At 39.9% G+C, this 18,819-nt stretch overlaps 1 protein-coding gene across 2 annotated transcripts in view; it reads left to right on the top strand.

Annotated features, from left to right (window-relative positions):
- The window catches only part of NXPE3 (neurexophilin and PC-esterase domain family member 3), a 44,934-nt gene that overhangs the window by 16,094 nt on the left and 10,021 nt on the right, over positions 1–18,819 (top strand). For both annotated transcript variants that reach the window (XM_065876909.1, XM_065876908.1), the window contains exons 2-3: positions 4,712–5,466; positions 9,708–9,781. In XM_065876909.1, coding sequence (XP_065732981.1) covers positions 4,712–5,466; positions 9,708–9,781 — 829 coding nt within the window. The remainder of the gene's footprint in view (positions 1–4,711; positions 5,467–9,707; positions 9,782–18,819) is intronic.

Genomic DNA, 18,819 nt, shown 5'->3' with positions numbered 1-18,819 from the left:
TTCTAAGCAGAAAGGCCAAAGTGAAGATTAAGGACCAGTTCTAAGAGGGTGTAAAACATGGTCTTTGGGAAGCACTGGAGTTCTATTAAGGCACTTTCTTGCATACCTGGGATAAATCCCACTTGGTCATGGTGTATAATTCTTTTTACACATTGTTGGATTTGATTTGTTAATATTTTGTTGATGATTTTACATCTGTGTTTATGAGGAAAATTTGTAGTTTTCTTGTAATGTCGTTGTCTAGTTTTGGTATTAGGGTAATGCTGGCTTTATAGAAAGAGTTAGGAAGTATTCCCTCTGCTTCTATATTCTGACAGAGAGTGTAGAGAATTGATACAATTTCTTCCTTAAATATTTGGTAGAATTCATCAATGAATCCCACCTGGACCTGGTGGTGTCTGTTTTGAAAGGTCATTAATTATTGATCCAGATTCTTTACTAGAGATTATAGGCCTCTTCAGATGATCTGTTTCTTCTAGCATGAGTTTTGGCAGAGTGTATCTTTCAAGGAATTGGTGCATTTCATCTCAGTTATCAAATTTGTGGGTATAGAGCTGTTCGTGGTATTCCTTGATTATCCTTTTTTAAAAAATTAATTTATTTATTTACCTATTTATTTTTGGCCGTGTTGGGTCTTTGTTGCTGCACACGGGCTTTCTCTAGTTCGGGTGAGCTGGGACTACCCTTGGTTGCGGTGTGCGGGCTTCTCACTGCAGTGGCTTCTCTTGTTGCGAAGCATGGGCTCTAGACGTGCAAGCTTCAGTAGTTGTGGCTCGCGGGCTCTAGAGTGCAGGCTCAGTAGTTGTGGTGCATGGGCTTAGTTGCTCCGCAGCATGTGGGATCTTCCATGACCAGGGCTTGAACCCATGTCCCCTGCATTGGCAGGCGGATTCTTTCTTTCTTTTTTTTTTTTTTTTTTGCGGTACGCGGGCCTCTCACTGTTGTGGCCTCTCCCGTTGTGGAGCACAGGCTCCGGACGCGCAGGCTCAGCGGCCACGGCTCACGGGCCCAACCACTCCGCGGCATGTGGGATCTTCCCGGACTGGGGCATGAACCTCTGTCCCCTGCATCGGCAGGCGGACTCTCAACCACTGCGCCACCAGGGAAGCCCCGGCAGGTGGATTCTTAACCACTGCACCACCAGAGAAGTCCCTTGATTATCCTTTTAATGTCTATGGGATCTGTAGTGATGTCTCTTCTTTCATTTCTGATAATGGTAATTTGTGTCCTGTCTGTTTTCCATAGTTAGCCTTGCTGCAGGCTTATTGATTTTATTGATCTTTTCGAAGAACCAGCTTTTGGCCTCATTGTCTTTCCTCTATTGATTTCCTGTTTTCAGTTTCATTGATTTCTGCTCTAATTTCTAATTTCTTTTCTTCTCCTTACTTTGGAGTTGATTTGCTTTTCTTTTTCTAGTTTCCTAAGGTTGGAGTTTAGATGATTGACTTTAGATCTTTCCTCTTTTCTAATAATGTGCATTCAGTGCTGTAAATTTCCCTCTAAGACCTACTTTTATGGCATCCCATAAATTTTGATAAGTTGTGTTTTCATTTTCATTTAACTAAAAAGATTTAAATTTTCTATTGATATTTCTTCTTTGACCCTTGTTTTATTTAGAAGTGTGTTGTTTAGTTTGTTTTATTATTTATTTATTTATTTATTGGGCACCCCTCGTGGCTTGTGGGGTTTTTTAAGTTCCCCAACCAGAGATTGAACCTGGGCCCTCAGCAGTGAGAGCATGGAGTATTAAGCCCTGGACCACCAGGGAATTCCCAGAAGCGTGTTGTTTAATCTCCAGGTATTTTGGGATTTCCTAGCTATCGTTCTGTTATTAATTTCTACTTTAATGCCATTATAGTCTGAGAGCAGACATTGTATGGTTTCTGTTCTTTTCAATTTTTCATGGTATGTTTTATGGCCCAGAATATGATCTGTTTTTCTGCATCTTTCATGTGAGCTTGAGAAGAATGTGTATTCTGCTGTTGCCAGGTAAGTAGTTTATAGATGCCCATCATATCTAGTTGATTGGTGGTGCTGTTCAGTTCAACTGTGTCCTCACTGACTTTCTGCTTGCTGGATCCATCCATTTCTGATGGTGGGGTATTGAAGTCTTTAACTACAATAGTGAATTTATCTATTTTTTCTTGCAGTTCTATCAGTGTTTGCCTCACATATTTGACTTTCTGTTGTTAGGCACATACATGTTAAAGATTGTTATGTCTTCTTGGAGAATTGACCCTTTTATTATTATATAATATCCTTCTTTATCTCTGATGACTTTCCTTGCTCTGAAGTCTACTCTGTCTGAAGTTAATATAACTATTCCTGCTTTCTTTTGATTAGTGCTAGCCTGGTATATCTTTCTCCATCCACTTACTTTTAATCTATATAAGTCTTTATATTTAAAGTAAGTTTCTTAGAGACAACATATAATTGAGTCTGACAACCTCTGTCTTCTAACTGGTGTCTTTAGTCTATTGGTGTTCAAGGTGATTATTGATATAGTTGGATTAATATCTACCATAGTTGTTACTGTTTTCTATTCATTGTCCTTGTTCTTTTTTCCTATTTTTGTCTTCTGCTCTTTTTCTGACTCTTGTGGTTTTAATTGAGCATTTTTTAAAAAAATACTTATTTTATTTATTTATTTTTATTTTTGGTTGCATGGGGTCCTAGTTGTGGCATGAGGGATCTTTTGTTGCTGCGCACAGTCTCTTCATGCAGCATGAGGGCTACTCTCTAGTTGTGGCGTGTGGGCTACTCTCTTGTGGCGTGCGTGCGGGCTTCTCTCTAGTTGTGGCGCACGGGCTTCTCTAGTTGTGGTGCGCAGGGTCCAGAGTGTGTGGGCTCTGTAGTTGTGGCCTGCGGGCTCTCTAGTTGAGGTTCTTGGGCTCAGTAGTTGTGGCCTTGGGCTTAGTTGCCCCGCAGCATGTGGGATCTTAGTTCCCCGACCAGGGATGGAACCTGTGTCCCCTGCATTGGAAGGCGGAATCTTAACCACTGGACCACCAGGGAAGTCCCTAATTGAACATTTTATAGATTCCACTTTGTCTCCTTTCTTAGTGTATCAGTTATACTTCTCATTTTACTTTAAGTGGTTGCCCTAGAGTTTTCAGTATGCATTTACAAGCAACTCAAGTCCACTATCAAATAACACCATACTGCTTCATGGGTAGTGCAGGTACATTATTAATAACAAAATATTCCTAATTCCTCCCTCCTGTCCCTTGATAATTGCTGTATTTTTTTCCTTTTAGTATGTCTTGTAATTTTTGTTGAAAGCTGGACATGTTCGTAAAACGAACTCCAATAAATAGGCTTTTAGTGGTGTGGGGGTGAGGTGTAAGGGAGGTGAAACATTTTATAGTCCTATGATCCTCAGTCCTTTAGTGAGTCTGTGAACTTCAGAATTGTTTCTTAGTCTTACCCCCAACCCTTAAATTGGATAGAATGGTTAGAGTGGGCTGGAGTTGGGTATGTCCCTTACCTCAGTTTGGTTAGGCTCTGATAAAACCTCAGTAGGTTAGACTCTGGTAAAACCTCAGTAGGTTAGGCTCTGGTAAAATAGTTTGGCTTGAGGGCAGGCCTTCTTAAGAAGAATGGAATACTCTGGTATTCGGTACCCCCTCCATCCACTGTCTTGCTTTCTGTGGTGTCATTTACCCATGGTCAACCATGATCTGAAAATATTATATGGAAAATTCCAGAAATAAACAACTTACCAGTTTGAAATTGTGCATTGTTCTGAGTAGCGTGATGAAATCTTGTGCCATCCTGCTGTTTCCCACCCAGGATCCTCAACCACTGACATCACTGTAGCTCAATCCACGATCACCTGACACAGATGATCCTTCTTCTGACATGTTATCAGAAGGTCAGTAGTAGCCTAACACTACGTCACAATGCCTGCATCATTCACCTCACTTCATCTCATCACGTAGGCCTTTTATCCTTTTACATCATCACAACAAGAAGAAGGACAATACACCAATAAGATATTTTGAGAGAGGGACTTCCCTGGTGGTCCAGTGGCTAAGACTCTGTGCTCCAAGTGCAGGGGGCCCGGGTTCGATCCCTGGTTGGGGAGCTAGATCCCACATGCATGCTGCAACGAAGACTTCGCCTGCTGCAACTAAGAGTTTACATGCTGCAACTGAAAGATCCTGCACACGGCAATGAGGACCCCGCACACGGCAACAAAGATCCTGCATGCCACAACTAAGACCCAGCGCTGCCAAATAAATTTAAAAAAAAAGATATTTTGAGAGAGATCTCATTCACATAACTTTTATTCTAGTATATTATTATAATTGTTCTATTTTATTATTATTGTTAATTTCTTACTGTGCCTAATTTATAAATTAAACTTTATCATAGGTATATATGTATAGGAAAAAGCAGTATATATAGGGTTTGATGTGACGCACAGTTTCAGGCATCCACTGGGGGTCTTGGAAGTATCTCCTGTGGATAAAGGGGGACTACTGTCCTTCAAAATGATTCCTTTTCCCTTTCTCCTTCTGGAAGTACCAAAGGGATTTTTCTCTGATATTTGCTGTGGGAATCTGTAAAACTGGTGAGCTGTGGTTTTTGAAACAATGTCATCTCAAGTAAGTTTTATTAAAATTTAAGCTGAAGCAGGGATTTATTTGTTGACTATAAGGAGATTTATTGTAGCTGTGGTTTCTGTTGTTTGTGTCTTTCTCTTCAGTACTTGGACCATGAGACTGCATCAGCCACATTCATCGACAGTGGTGGACAGTTTGTTTTCTCCCAGGTGACAGGAATTAGCCGGAATCCTTACTGTGGCTATGAGCACCAGACTCTGTCCAGCCGGGAGCGCCTGGAGGAGGACTCCTTGTTGGCCGCCTTACAGTGGCAGGTGCCTGATGTGGGCCCAGTCCCCTTTTTGAAGAGCACTGACCCTTCTTCCAGCTACTTTGTCATCTTGAACTCTGCAGCCTTCTTCAAGGTGGGAAGCCAGCTAGAGGTGCTGGTTCATGTACAGGATTTTCAAGGAAAGCCCAAGAAGTATGGTGGAGACTACCTGCAGGCCAGAATCCACTCCCCTAAGCTGCAGGCAGGGGCCGTGGGTAGAGTGGTAGACTACCAGAATGGGTTTTACAAGGTCTTTTTTACTCTGCTCTGGCCAGGCAGAGTTAAAGTGTCCATATCTCTGGTCCACCCCAGTGAAGGGATCAGAGTTCTTCAGAATCTACAGGAAGAGAAACCAGACAGGGTCTATTTCAAGAGCCTCTTCCGTTCAGGAAGAATTTCTGAAACTACAGAGTGTAATGTGTGTCTTCCTGGGAGTCTTCCTCTGTGCAACTTTACAGATCTCTATACCGGAGAACCCTGGTTCTGCTTCAAACCAAAGAAGCTCCCTTGCAGCAGCAGAATTAACCATTTCAAGGGCGGATACCTGAAGGGCCTCCTAACTGCTGCAGAGAATGCTTTCTTCCAGAGGTACGTGCTCCTGGCTCTAGGGGGTAATTTAAGAGGTCCCTTTGCATTGTCTTTGTCCTACTTAGGAGACTTTCTTGTTTTGCTTATGTGCTTCTTATATCTTTCTGAACTTGGCCCAATTCAGGAGAGGTGGTAAGAAAATAAATATTTATATTTTGTGATTAGTGTGCTTATTTCAGTTCAAATTAATGACCTTAAATTTTTGTTCTTTTACCCTGATATCTTTAACTTCAGAATTGCATAGTATATCTGTATAAGCAAGATCACTTATTCACAGAACAGATAAAAAAAATCATCCAAGAACAGGGCTGCTAGAGGTCTTATAGTCAGGGTAGTGTTTTAGCTTCATGTCTAATAAACTGAAAAAAGTTTTAAGTGACATATTATTAGTTGTTAAAATCATATAAACATTAATTGATAGGAAAAAGACTATGAATATGGTAACATTGCTGGACTGATATAATGATAAGCATGGGAAGCCAGGAATACCACAGCAAACTGTATTTTTGCAGGTTAGTAGTTAAAATTATTGCATTCCATATAGTTCTGAAATAAAATAACATTCTTAAGGAATAAAAAGAAAAATAACATAGAAAGTACAATTACTTGAGAGAATGTAAAACATTTTTTATTTTTAAATGAAATCTATACTTTAAAAATATTCCCTTGGGCTTCCCTGGTGGCGCAGTGGTTAAGAATCTGCCTGCCAGTGCAGGGAACACAGGTTCGAGCCCTGGTCTGGGAAGATCCCACATGCCGCGGAGAAACTAAGCCCGTGCGCCACAACTACTGAGCCTGCGCTCTAGAGCCCATGCTGCACAAGAGAAGCCACCGCAAAGAGAAGCCGGCGCACTGCAACGAAGAGTAGCCCCCGCTTGCTGCAAGTAGAGAAAGCCCGCACGCAGCAGCAAAGACCTGACGCAGCCAAAAATGAAATAAAAATTAAAAATAAATAAATTTGTATAAAAAAATATTCCCTTGTAGAGAGGGATCACATAAGATGTGTGGTCTGTATGAGCTTCTAAAATAAAACTCTGATTTTTTACTTTCTGAGTCAGCTTTTGGTGGTAACAGTTTTAAGTACATATTTGATGCCATGCTTTCAGAAGGCCAGCAGAGGGAGCACTACTCCCAGTGTATTCACTGCACTCTTCTTGAGGGGACTGCCTAGTTATTTGTGGCTCAGTACAAAAGGACTTTAGGTTTATTCTTGGGTTCAGATCTTAGGCACATTATTTATCAATGACTATGAGCAGATGATTTTATTTCTGTGTACTTTTTGCCTATGTATGAAGACTGTTCAGTTACCCCCTTTTATTTTATTTTAAATAACTTTTTTTTTAAGATTTTTTTTTTAATGTGGACCATTTTTTAAAGTCTTACTCCCTTTTAGAGTTGTGTTGTCAGTCTACTTAGTGGCTTAGCAAAGAGGAGGAAGCATAGCATGTAATTTACTGAAATTCCACGTGGAAAAAAGGTTAGAGAATTAAGTTCGTGTAAAATTTAAAATGTTCCTAACACTAAATCCTACCATTAAAACCAAAGAACACCTGTGAATCCAGAAGGATAAAATAATGTCTGCCCCTGCCTTTACTTGCATATCCTGGATGAGGCTGGCTGAGGGTACTTTGTAGTAGAATTATTAAAAAAGATTCTACTTACCTGGAAGTTTTCCGGGAAAGCGTTTGAGGTGGCATAAGTTTTTGGAAACCAAACATTTGACAGAGTCCTGTTACAGATTTTTTTTTGCATTGTTTGCTCAGTTAAAAATCTGAAATTTTGCATTAGGCTAACTGAAAAAAAAAAGAGAAAGATTGAAATTGATCATTTGAGGGATCTTTGAGTGTAGTATTTTGAGCTCATGGCCTGAATATGTTAAGCTACGCTCATTTTTACCTCTCTTCCTTGGTGGCTCGTAATGTTGCTTAATTCAGATAGGATTAAGAAGCTTAGCCTTGGTCTTTGGTTCCCAAATGACAGTTGGACAATTAAGGTGATCTAATCTCTCAAGGAAAAAAAAAAAGTGTTGGTTTTAGAAAGAACCATAATACTTTGCTTAAAAGATTCTGATAGTAAGAGGACATCTTTTGAAAGAATGAGCTTATCACATTAAAAGCTTCCCTTTTATTTTAGCATGATTTATACTTTTTTTTTCTTTCTAACTTTGTATTAAAAAAGTTCAAATCTGTAGAAACCCTGCAGGAATAACAACAGTGAGCACCCATATACCTTTTTTTTTTTTTTTTTTTTTTTTTTTTTTTTATGCGTTACGCGGGCCTCTCACTGTCGTGGCCTCTCCCGTTGCGGAGGACAGGCTCCGGACGCGCAGGCTCAGCGGCCATGGCTCACGGGCCCAGCCGCTCCGCGGCATGTGGGATCTTCCCAGACCGGGGCACGAACCCGTGTCCCCTGCATCGGCAGGCGGACTCTCAACCACTGCGCCACCAGGGAAGCCCGAGCACCCATATACCTTTAACTTAGACTCACCATTGTTATGTTTTGCCGCATTTGCTTTCTCTCTTTCTATGTGTTTATATGTGTGTATTTGTGTATAATTCTTTCCCCTCAGACCATTTGAGAGTAAGGTGCAGACATCATGGCACTGCACCCCAGGCGTATGCATCTCCTAGGACTTTCTCCAACGTATAACCATGACACAGTGATCACACTTGGGCCTTTTATCATTGACACAACATTGTTATTTAATATGCAGTCTATATTCAAGTTTATCCAGTTGTCCCAATAATATCCTTTATTGCTCTCTCTTTTATTTTAACTGAGTCTCTGATCACACACAATCTTTTTAGTTGTCTCTTTAATCTTTTAGTCCAGAAGAGTTCTCTAACTTATTTTGGTTTTTACGACATTGACAATTTTGATGTTGCTCTTTTTGTAGAATATTGCTTAAATTGGATTTGCTGCTTTATTGTTTCTGCGTGATTAGATTGAGAGTAAACATTTTTATAAGCAAATTACAGTAGTGAAGGTTTCTTCTTTTCCTTACCTTAAAGCTTTAAACTCATGAAAGTAGTTTATATGTGCTCTCTTTTTTTTTTTTATGTGCTCTCTTAAAGTCATGTATATTAATTGTCACTTTTATAATCCACGAAATGCTGTTATTCTCTAACATAGCCCCCTATAATTCCTTCCTTCCTTGTTGTCTGTCTCCCTCATTCATTAGAATGTCAGTGCCATGAAGGAGGAGATGCTGGTTTTTTTTTTTTGTTTGGCGTGTGGGATCTTAGTTCCCCAACCAGGGATCGAACCTGGGCCCTTGGCAGTGAAAGCCTAGCTTCCTAACCACTGGACCTCCAGGGAATTCCCGATGCTGTGTGTTTTGTTTACTGTCATATTCCTAGTAGCTAGGATAGTGCCTGGCACATAGTAGAAGCTTAAGAATTATTTAAGGACAAATCTGTTTTGAATTGATTTTTGATGAAATGAAATATCGTGACTGCAAGTTCCCATATCGAGTTTGGAAAGTTAGCATTTTATTTTTTTGTTTGTTTTTGGTCTAAGTGCAAGAGGCCTAATTATTATGAGCCAGTTTCTGGAATAGTTACACCATGTTTTCAGTATACTTCTCCTGGACTCCACTGTCCCCCACCTTTTCACACAGCCCTCTATCAGGTATTTTCTGAGCATGGACTCTAGTCCAGGGCCTGTGCTAAGTACTGAAGATGAAAGATGAATGGGACATAATCCATGTCTTTGAGGAGTACATGTTTTATTAAGGGGAACAGACACTACAGAGCCATAGTAATGATGAACAGAGTACATGCATGAGCACGTATCTGGGGGCACATGTCCCCAGGTAGGACTCAGCTCTGGGCAAGGCCTAAGGAATCTGACGTATGACTTAATGCTCTGTAGTCTTGCAGCCTGAAAACTAAGTAGTGACAAAATAGACATTCTCATCAGTGTGAACCATTCTCTGAGTCCAAGGGAAGTAAGTAATTCAAACAGAATTTGTCATTTTGGAGTTTGCACTCTAAGGGTGAAGCAGTGAAAAATTAAAAACTTGTTTAATTCTTATTCAGTTTATGTATCCATATAACCTGCTTATTATAATACACCTAGTTTATTAATTATCAATTTTATTGAGTAACATTTATAAGAATATTTCATCTTAGTAAAGCTTTGTGAAATCCTGTCCATTTAAAAATTTGAAAATAAAGATACATATTAGAAAATAAATGTTCCTGAATCTAAGCTTGTACTCTTTTTATTCCTCTTTCAAGTGGTGTCAATATCAAAATGCCAATCAACTCCAGTGGACCTGATTGGGTGACTGTGATTCCCAGCAGTATAAAAGGTAAAAAGGAATGAGCTTGATGATTTGTTGTTTTTCCTGCTAAGTGTGTTGAGGCTCTGTAGTTACACTGATGTTACAAAGCCCTTTTTTTTTTTTCCTTTTTTAATATGTCCCGGTTACTGCTGGGCACGGTTTTAACTGTGTTTTAACAAACGTTCCAGGTGATTCTGATCCATTGTATAGGATACTATTAAGAGTAAAAGACTGAAATTTAGAAGAGTAAATGTATGTGTTTTGGTTTTACATAATAGGTATAATGAGCTATAGTGACTTGTAGAAAGAAAGGATGAACATTATTAAGGAGGTTATGCAGATGGAAGGTGATCACTCCTTGGCCTTTTGGCTAAGATCAAGTGCAGATGGCAGATGAGGTCCTTTTAGCTGTTGAAAGCATGTATGATCCTACAGAGCAGATAGTGCAAACACCAACGCCACAGGGATGAGGTATATAACACATATGAACCCACCAGTGTGGGTATTGACCCACACTGGAACTGCAGAGCAAGGACCATCTAAAGGGGGAACTGCAGAGCAAGGACCATCTAAAGGGGGAACTACAGAGCAAGGACCATCTAAAGGGGATGTCCCCTCAGTTCCTATGTTGCTATGCAAACATTGTTGCTATGCAAAAATGTAGACCCAGCATAGCCAGATCTATAGATTTTTTCCCATGAAAAACCAGAAATCAATTTTTGAATGTTAATATCTCCAGATTTCAAAACATTGGCATCCAGTTAAAAACTTTAAAACTATTGTGTGGGCTAAATAAAATTTGAGGCCCAGATGCCTCAAATGGTGGTGTCTACCTCGGTTTTCCACTGTACACTAATTATTTTTCCTTCTTTCCTTTTTTTTTTTTTTTGGCTGTGCCTCTCAGCTTGTGGGATCTTAGTTCCCTGATGAGGGATTGAACCCAGGCCCTCAGCAGTGATAGCATGGAGTCCTAACCACTGGACTGCCAGGGAATTCCCTAAACTAATTATTTTTATCTTTGTATTTACTCAGTATTCTGGGGAGGTACTTTGAGACTGTGGTAGGCTGAATAATGGCCCCTAAATATATACAGATCCTAATCCGTTGAATTTGTGAATGTTACCTTATATGGCAAAAGAAACTTTACAGATGTGATTAAGTTAAGAGTTTTGAGCTGGGGGGAGATTATCTGGATTATCTGAGTGGGCACTAAATGCAATCACAAGTGTCCTTTTAGGAGGGAGGCAGAGGGAGATTTCATACAGAAGACAGAAAGCCATGTGAAGATGGAAGCAGAGAGAGATTTGAGGATGCCATGATATTGGCTTTAGAAATGGAGAAAGGGGCCATGAGCCAAAGAATATAGCTCTAGAAAAGGCAAGGGAACAAATTCTTCCCTAGATCCTCCAGAGGGAGCGTGACTCTCCTAACACCTTGGTGTTGGCCCAGCGATACTGATTTTGGACTCCTGGCCTCAGAACTGTAAGAGAATAAAGTTGTGTTGTTTTAAGCCACTAAATTTGTGGTAATCTGTTACAGCAGCTACAGGAAACTAATACAGAGACTATGTAAACATTCTGCTTAAACTACCATCTACTAATTTTAGCATTCATCATTCGATCTTCCCTGCAGCAGTTATTTCTGTGGTGTTCTAATGGGTGACTTGCTCTGTCTCTCATTTTTAAGACATTTATTAATTGAAATGTTTCTGTAAGAAAGAGTTGTCCCTTCTTCACCATTAATTTAGTTTTATCAGCATAGACTCCTGACTATTTCATTCTTTGGATTATAATCCAATTCAGTTGTTCAAATTGTTCCACTTTTGGTAGTTGAGAACTTTTTTAGTTTGGCTTCTGTGCCCTTTTGACATGCTCTCATTCTTTTTTTTTCTTTTTTTTTTTCATTCACATATGTTTTAATTCAATGCAAATAATTTACATTTATCTATCACTTATAATTTTATTTTCAATGTGATAGGTAGGACAGGGATTGTTATTTCCATTTTATTTTATTTTATTTTTACATCTTTATTGGGGTATAATTGCTTTACAATTGTGTGTTAGTTTCTGCTTTATAACAAAGTGAATCAGTTATATAGATACATATGTTCCCATATCTCTTCCCTCTTGAGTCTCCCTCCCTCCCACCCTCCCTATCCCACCCCTCCAGGCGGTCACAAAGCACCGAGCTGATCTCCCTGTGCTATGCAGCTGCTTCCCACTAGCTATCTACCTTACGTTTGGTAGTGTATATATGTCCATGCCTCTCTCTCGCTTTGTCACAGCTCACCCTTCCCCCTCCCAATGACATGCTCTCATTCTTTTAACTAATTAACTTATTTTTTTTGAGCACTTCCTTACTTTATGGTACCACAGGATATTTCAGGTCCATCTTATATTTTCTTTGCCCAGGCCTTGGAAGTGTTCTTAATATTTACACTTACATTATTTCACTTATGAATCCTGTATTTTGAAGGTTTTATTTTCCCTATGACACTTCATAATTTATATATTAGTTAATTGATTTTCGTACAAGGTAAAACTCTTCTCAGGTGCATGTTTAGAGTCTGGTGGATTGCTTGAGGTTGCCAGTGCTACCCCCATGCACACATAATTCCAGTCAAAAGCAAAGAAACACAGTTTTCAATTAGACTAGACTATCTTATCAAAGGCAAGCATCTGGTTTCTGACAGGCTTTTCCAGTGTCAGAATTACTACTGAATTTTCATGAGCATCTGCAGTGTGGTCCTCAGACCATTATAGCCTAATGGTGTGGGACCTTGATGGCTTCTAACCTCATCAGCAACTAAACTAGAGCTCATATTTTTGGGGGAGTTTACTGAAAGTTTAGGATAGGACTAGATTTAAGAGCAATAGAATAAATATCAACATCTTTATAGCTTTTTGCTGTTTTCTCTGTTTATTGAAATTTATCTCATATGCAATAGAACACACAGATCATAAGCATACAGTACGACAGAGTTTTACATGTGTACATATCTTTGTAGGGTGAATTCTAAGATGACTCCCAATGATCCATGCCCTTATATAAACCCGTCCCTTCAATTATATGACAAAGTTGACTTTAAAAAAAGATAGATTTGGCTTCCCTGGTGGCGCAGTGGTTGAGAGTCCGCCTGCCGATGCAGGGGACGCGGGTTCGTGCCCCGGTCCGGGAGGATCCCACATGCTGTGGAGCGGCTGGGCCCGTGAGCCATGGCCGCTGAGCCTGCGCGTCCGGAGCCTGTGCTCCGCAACGGGAGAGGCCACAACAGTGAGAGGCCCACATACCGCAAAAAAAAAAAAAAAAAAAAAAAAAAAAGAGATTTTCCTGGGTGGATCTGACCTAACCAGATAAGTCCTTAACAGGGACCAGGTTCTTCCAGAAGAAAGAGATTGAGAGTGTGAAAAGGATTCCATGTGAGGGAGATACTTCATTGCTGGCTTTCAAGATGAAGAAGGCCATGGGGCAGGGAATGTAGGCAGCTTCTAGGAGCTGAAGGGCTGACGACAAGCAAGGAAATGAGAAGCTCAATCTTATAACCACAAGGAACTGAATTTGGCTAACAACTTGAACAAACTTGGAAGCAGATTTTTCTCCAGAGCCTTCAGAAAGGAACACAGCCCTGCTAACATCCTGATTTCCACCTGTGAGATCCTGAGCAGAGAACCTAGCCATGCCACGTGCAGATTCCTGACGTGCAGAACTGTGGGAAAATAAATGCCCCTTGTTTTTAAGCCGTTAAGTTTGTGGTGATTTGTTACACAGCAATAGAAAACTAATTAACTACCACCCAGATCAAGATATAGAATGTTTACAGTGTATAGAATATTTCCAGCGTTCCAGTATGGCCCCTTATTGTGACAACTGCACTTTCACACTATTACAGTATCGAATTTTCACAACAGCCCTTCAGAGTAACTAGTAGTTTGTCCGCTTTACAGATAATGAAACCAAGGTCCAGGTCCAGTTAACTTAGGAAATCAAAGGACTCACATCCTACACATAACATCCAGCAAACTGATAGCATTTGGGGAAAGGAAGCCCACAGCCGTTTCAATAATAAATGTAGGTCTCTGTAAATGGTCCCATCTCTGCTACCTCCTGTCTCTTCAACTCTGAGAAACTTTGGCAAGTCACTCTGACTTGCTTTCTTTACCTCTAAAAGATATTTGGACTAGCTATTCTCTGAGGTCCCTTTCAACATTCTCTGAATCTACAGGTATTTCTACCTCACACAGCATTTTTATCTTTCCTTTGTAAAATGCATAGCTTTTAGGGGACTAAAATAGAATGGAAAAAAATCAATTTCCCAAGGTTTTGTGGGGGGAAACTCAAGCCAGTATGGTGGCTGAGTAGCTAGGACCTCCTCACGTTCCCAGCACTGGACGGGGCGTGCCCAGAGCTTGGCATGCTATCCTCACTCCTTACCTCCCCGAGGTGGTGCCCGGCACTCCTGTGCTCATGTTCCCTGGTAGGGAATTGTTTGCCTCCATTTCTTCTCTGACTTGTCTTTCCTTCCCCTCATGAACCACGTGCTCCCTTTGGCCAGCCTTTCACTGTTCTTACTTCTAACTCCATGCCAGAAAATTAAGGGACCTGTGTTCACACCTCCAACCCTTAATTCACACAGTATCCCTCTCGTCCAGCTCTTTCTAGATCATTTAGAAAAATTTATCTCTGCCTTTTTCTCTCTCATTTTGTCACATTTGTGGTCCAAATAGCCCTTATTATGGCTCATGAATGATATGGGATGATGCCCTTTGGAGGAAAGTGTAAGCTGTGGACTTTTAAAGAGAAGCCAGGATATTTTATTTTATTTTATTTTAATTTTTTTAAGCCAGGACATTTTAGAGAAGCAGGGACCTTACCTGCAAATAATCAAAACTGTCCCTCCTGATTTTGCATAAAGATCTTTATATCTGCTCTTACAATCGCCTGCCTGTAAACTTCCTTCACCATCAATGTTCAAGACAACCATAAAATTGAGTAATAACTCATTTTTGTTTTTTAATTATTTTCATTCCACTTGTACAGTACATTAAGAATTATATTATTGATTTAAGGGGCTTTCATATCTCAGATATCTTACGTGAAAATGCTTTCTGAGCTCCAAGCAACACTGACTTTTTAAACAACTTCAGACTGCTTGAAATCATGAGTCAGGAAATGTTTTTGTCCCAGTTGACCATAAGAGGGCAATGTAGGTAAACACATTTCACTTTAAAAATATGTTCTGTTATCTAGCGCTGCATGTTTAAAGAATTAATGTCAGGTTCAGTAATTGATTTGCTTTGCTTGACTTAACTCTGATAGTAAATATAATTAACATTTGAATGGAAATGGTAATTGTTTCCTGTATGATATACCTGTTTCTTTATGACCCTTATTTGACAGCAGACTCAGCTACTGAGTCTACAGACTTAACTGTGGGTAAATATTGTGACTTCAAAATCACTGTTAATTCCCATTCCAGTAAATGTTTTCTTTATGCCCCAGGTGTCTGCTCAGGAGCTCTCTGGCCTGTGCAGCCTTGATGTGATGATACAGTGAGGAGCTTTGGGCAAGGTGTGGTGACATGGTAAAGCCACACTTGGTGGCATGTTGAGAAATTGCTTTTGAATAAGCCAAGCACGTGTTTACCCTAACCCTCATTTTTCTTTGATAATCACATTGGCCAAAAGAGCATTTACAATTCTGTTTACTTTTCAATTTAGACCCTGAACCTGCAAAGCATTAGCAGATACCTAAGAAAAAAGATTAAGTATGCACTGTCAAATAGGGCATCTTCTTTGAAGGGAGTAAAACCAAAATAATTTTGTTTCTTTTTTTTTCTTTTTTAACACCTTTAGGATTATAATTGCTTTACAACGGTGTGTTAGTTTCTGCTTTATAACAAAGTGAATCAGCTAAACATATACATATATCCGCATATCTCCTCCCTCTTGCGTATCCCTCCCACCCTCCCTATCCACCCCTCTAGGTGGTCACAAAGCACGGAGCTGATCTCCCTATTTCCCAATAGCTCTCTGTTTTACATTTGGTAGTATATATAAGTCCATGCCACTCTCTCACTTTGTCTCAGCTTACTCTTCCCCCTCCCAGTGTCCGCAAGGCCATTCTCTGCGTCTGCATCTTTATTCCTGTCCTGCCCCTAGGTTCTTCAGAACCTTTATTTTTAGAATCCATATATATGTGTTATATATGTGGTATTTGTTTTTCTCTTTCTGACTTAATTCACTGTGTATGACAGACTCTATGCCCATCCACCTCACTACACATAACTCAATTTTGTTTCTTTATATGGCTAATACTCTATTGTATATATGTGCCACATCTTTTTTATCCATTCATCTGTCGATGGACACTTAGGTTGCTTCCATGTCCTGGCTATTGTAAATAGAGCTGCAGTGGACATTGTGGTACATGACTCTTTGAATTATGGTTTTCTCAGGGTATATGCCCAGTAGTGGGATTGCTGGGTCATATGGTAGTTCAATTTTTAGTTTTTTAAGGAACCTCCCTACTGTTCTCTATAGTGGCTGTATCAATTTACATTCCCACCAACAGTGCAAGAGGGTCCCCTTTTCTCCACACCCTCTCCAGCATTTATTGTTTGTAGATTTTTTGATGATGGCCATTCTCACTGGTGTGAGGTGATACCTCCTTGCAGTTTTGATTTGCATTTCTCTAATGATTATAGTGATGTTGAGCATTCTTTCATGTGTTTGTTGGCAATCTGTATACCTTCTTTGGAAAAATGTCTATTTAGGTCTTCTGACAAATATTTGATTGGGTTTTTTTTTTTTATATTGAGCTACATGAGCTGTTTATATATTTTGGAGATTAATCCTTTGTCAGTTGTTTCATTTGCAAATATTTTCTCCCATTCAGAGGGTTGTCTTTTCGTCTTGTTTACAGTTTCCTTTGCTGTGCAAAAGCTTTTAAGTTTCATTAGGTCCAACTTGTTTATTTTTGTTTTTATTTCCATTTCTCTAGGAGGTGGGTCAAAACGGATTTTGCTGTGATTTATGTCATAGAGTCTTCTGCCTATGTTTTCCTCTAAGAGTTTTATAGGGTCTGGCCTACATTTAGGTCTTTAATCCATTTTGAGTTTATTTTTGTGTATGGTGTTAGGGAGTGTTCTAGTTTCATTCTTTTACATATAGCTGTCCAGTTTTCCCAGCACCACTTATTGAAGAGGCTGTCTTTTCTCCTTTGTTTATTTTTGCCTCATTTATCAAAAATAAGGTGACTATATGTGCATGGGTTTATCTCTGGGCTTTCTATCCTGTCCCATTGATCTATATTTCTGTTTTTGTGCCAGTACCATACTGTCTAGATTACTGTAGCTTTGTAGTATAGTCTGAAGTCAGGGAGCCTGATTCCTCCAGCTCCATTTTTCTTTGTCAAGATTGCTTTGGCTATTTGGGGTCTTTTGTGTTTCCATACAAATTGTGAAATTTTTTGTTCTAGTTCTGTGAAAAATGCCAATGGTAGTTTGATAGGGATTGCATTGAATCTGTAGATTGCTTTGGGTAGTAGAGTCATTTTCAAAATGTTGATTCTTCCAATCCAAGAACATGGTATATCTCTCCATCTATGTGTATCATCTTTAATTTCTTTCCTTAGTGTCTTTTAGTTTTCTGCATACAGGTCTTGTCTCCTTAGGTAGGTTTATTCCTAAGTATTTTATTCTTTTTGTTGCAGTGGTAAATGGGAATGTTTCCTTAATTTCTCTGTCAGATTTTTCATCCTTAGTATATAGGAATGCAAGAGATTTCTGTGCATTAATTTTGTATCCTGCTGCTTTACCAAATTCATTGATTAGCTCTAGTCATTTTCTGGTAGCATCTTTAGGATTCTCTATGAATAGTATCATGTCATCTGCAAATAGGAACAGCTTTACTTCTTCTTTTCCGATTTGGATTCCTTTTATTTCTTTTTCTTCTCTGATTGCTGTGGCTAAAACTTCCAAAACTATGTTGAATAACAGTGGTGAGAGTGGACAACCTTGTCTTGTTCCTGATCTTAGAGGAAATGGTTTCAGCTTTTCACCATTGAGAACAATGTTAGCTGTGGGTTCGTCATATATAGCCTTTATTATGTTGAGGTAAGTTCTCTCTATGCCTACTTTCTGGAGCGTTTTTATCGTAAATGGGTGTTGAATTTTTTTTTTTTTTTAAAGATGTTGGGGGAAGGAGTTTAGTAATTTATTTATTTTTTTGCTGTGTTGGGTCTTCGTTTCTGTGCGAGGGCTTTCTCTAATTGTGGCAAGTGGGGGCCACTCTTCATCGCAGTGCGCAGGCCTCTCACTGTCACGGCCTCTCTTGTTGCGGAGCACAGGCTCCAGACGCACAGGCTCAGTAGTTGTGGCACACAGGCCTAGTTGCTCCGCGGCATGTGGGATCCTCGCAGAACAGGGCTTGAACCGCTGTCCCCTGCATTATCAGGCAGATTCTCAACCACTGCACTACCAGGGAAGCCCATGGGTGTTGAATTTTGTCCAAAGCTTTTTCTGCATCTGTTGAGATGATCATGTGGTTTTTCTCCTTCAATTTGTTAATATGGTTTATCTCATTGATTGATTGATTGATTGATTTTGGCTGCGTTGGATTTTCATTGCTGGGCATGGGTTTCTCTAGTTGTGGTGAGCGGTGGCTACTCTTCGTTGTGGTGCACGGGCTTCTCATTGCAGCATTGGCTTCTCTTGTTGCAGAGCATGGGCTGTAGGTGTGTGGGCTTCAGTAGTTGTGGCACGCAGGCTCAGTAGTTGTGGCTCACGGGCTCTAGAGTGCAGGCTCAGTAGTTGTGATGCACGGGCTTAGTTGCACTGCGGCATGTGGGATCTTCCTGGACCAGGGCTCGAACCTGTGTCCCCTGTATTGGCAGGCAGATTCTTAACCACTGCACCACCAGGAAAGTCCCTATCACATTGACTGATTTGCATATATTGAAGAATCCTTGCATTCCTGGGATAAACCCCACTTAGTCATGGTGTGTGATCCTTTTAATGTGCTGTTGGGTTCTGTTTGCTAGTATTTTGTTGAGGATTTTTGCATCTA

The sequence above is a fragment of the Phocoena phocoena genome, chromosome 4 (genome assembly GCF_963924675.1).
Source record: "Phocoena phocoena chromosome 4, mPhoPho1.1, whole genome shotgun sequence".
In the NCBI taxonomy this organism is placed as follows: Eukaryota; Metazoa; Chordata; class Mammalia; order Artiodactyla; family Phocoenidae; genus Phocoena; species Phocoena phocoena.
Note: the sequence above shows the minus strand (reverse complement) of the source record. Positions and strands in the feature narration are given on the sequence as shown.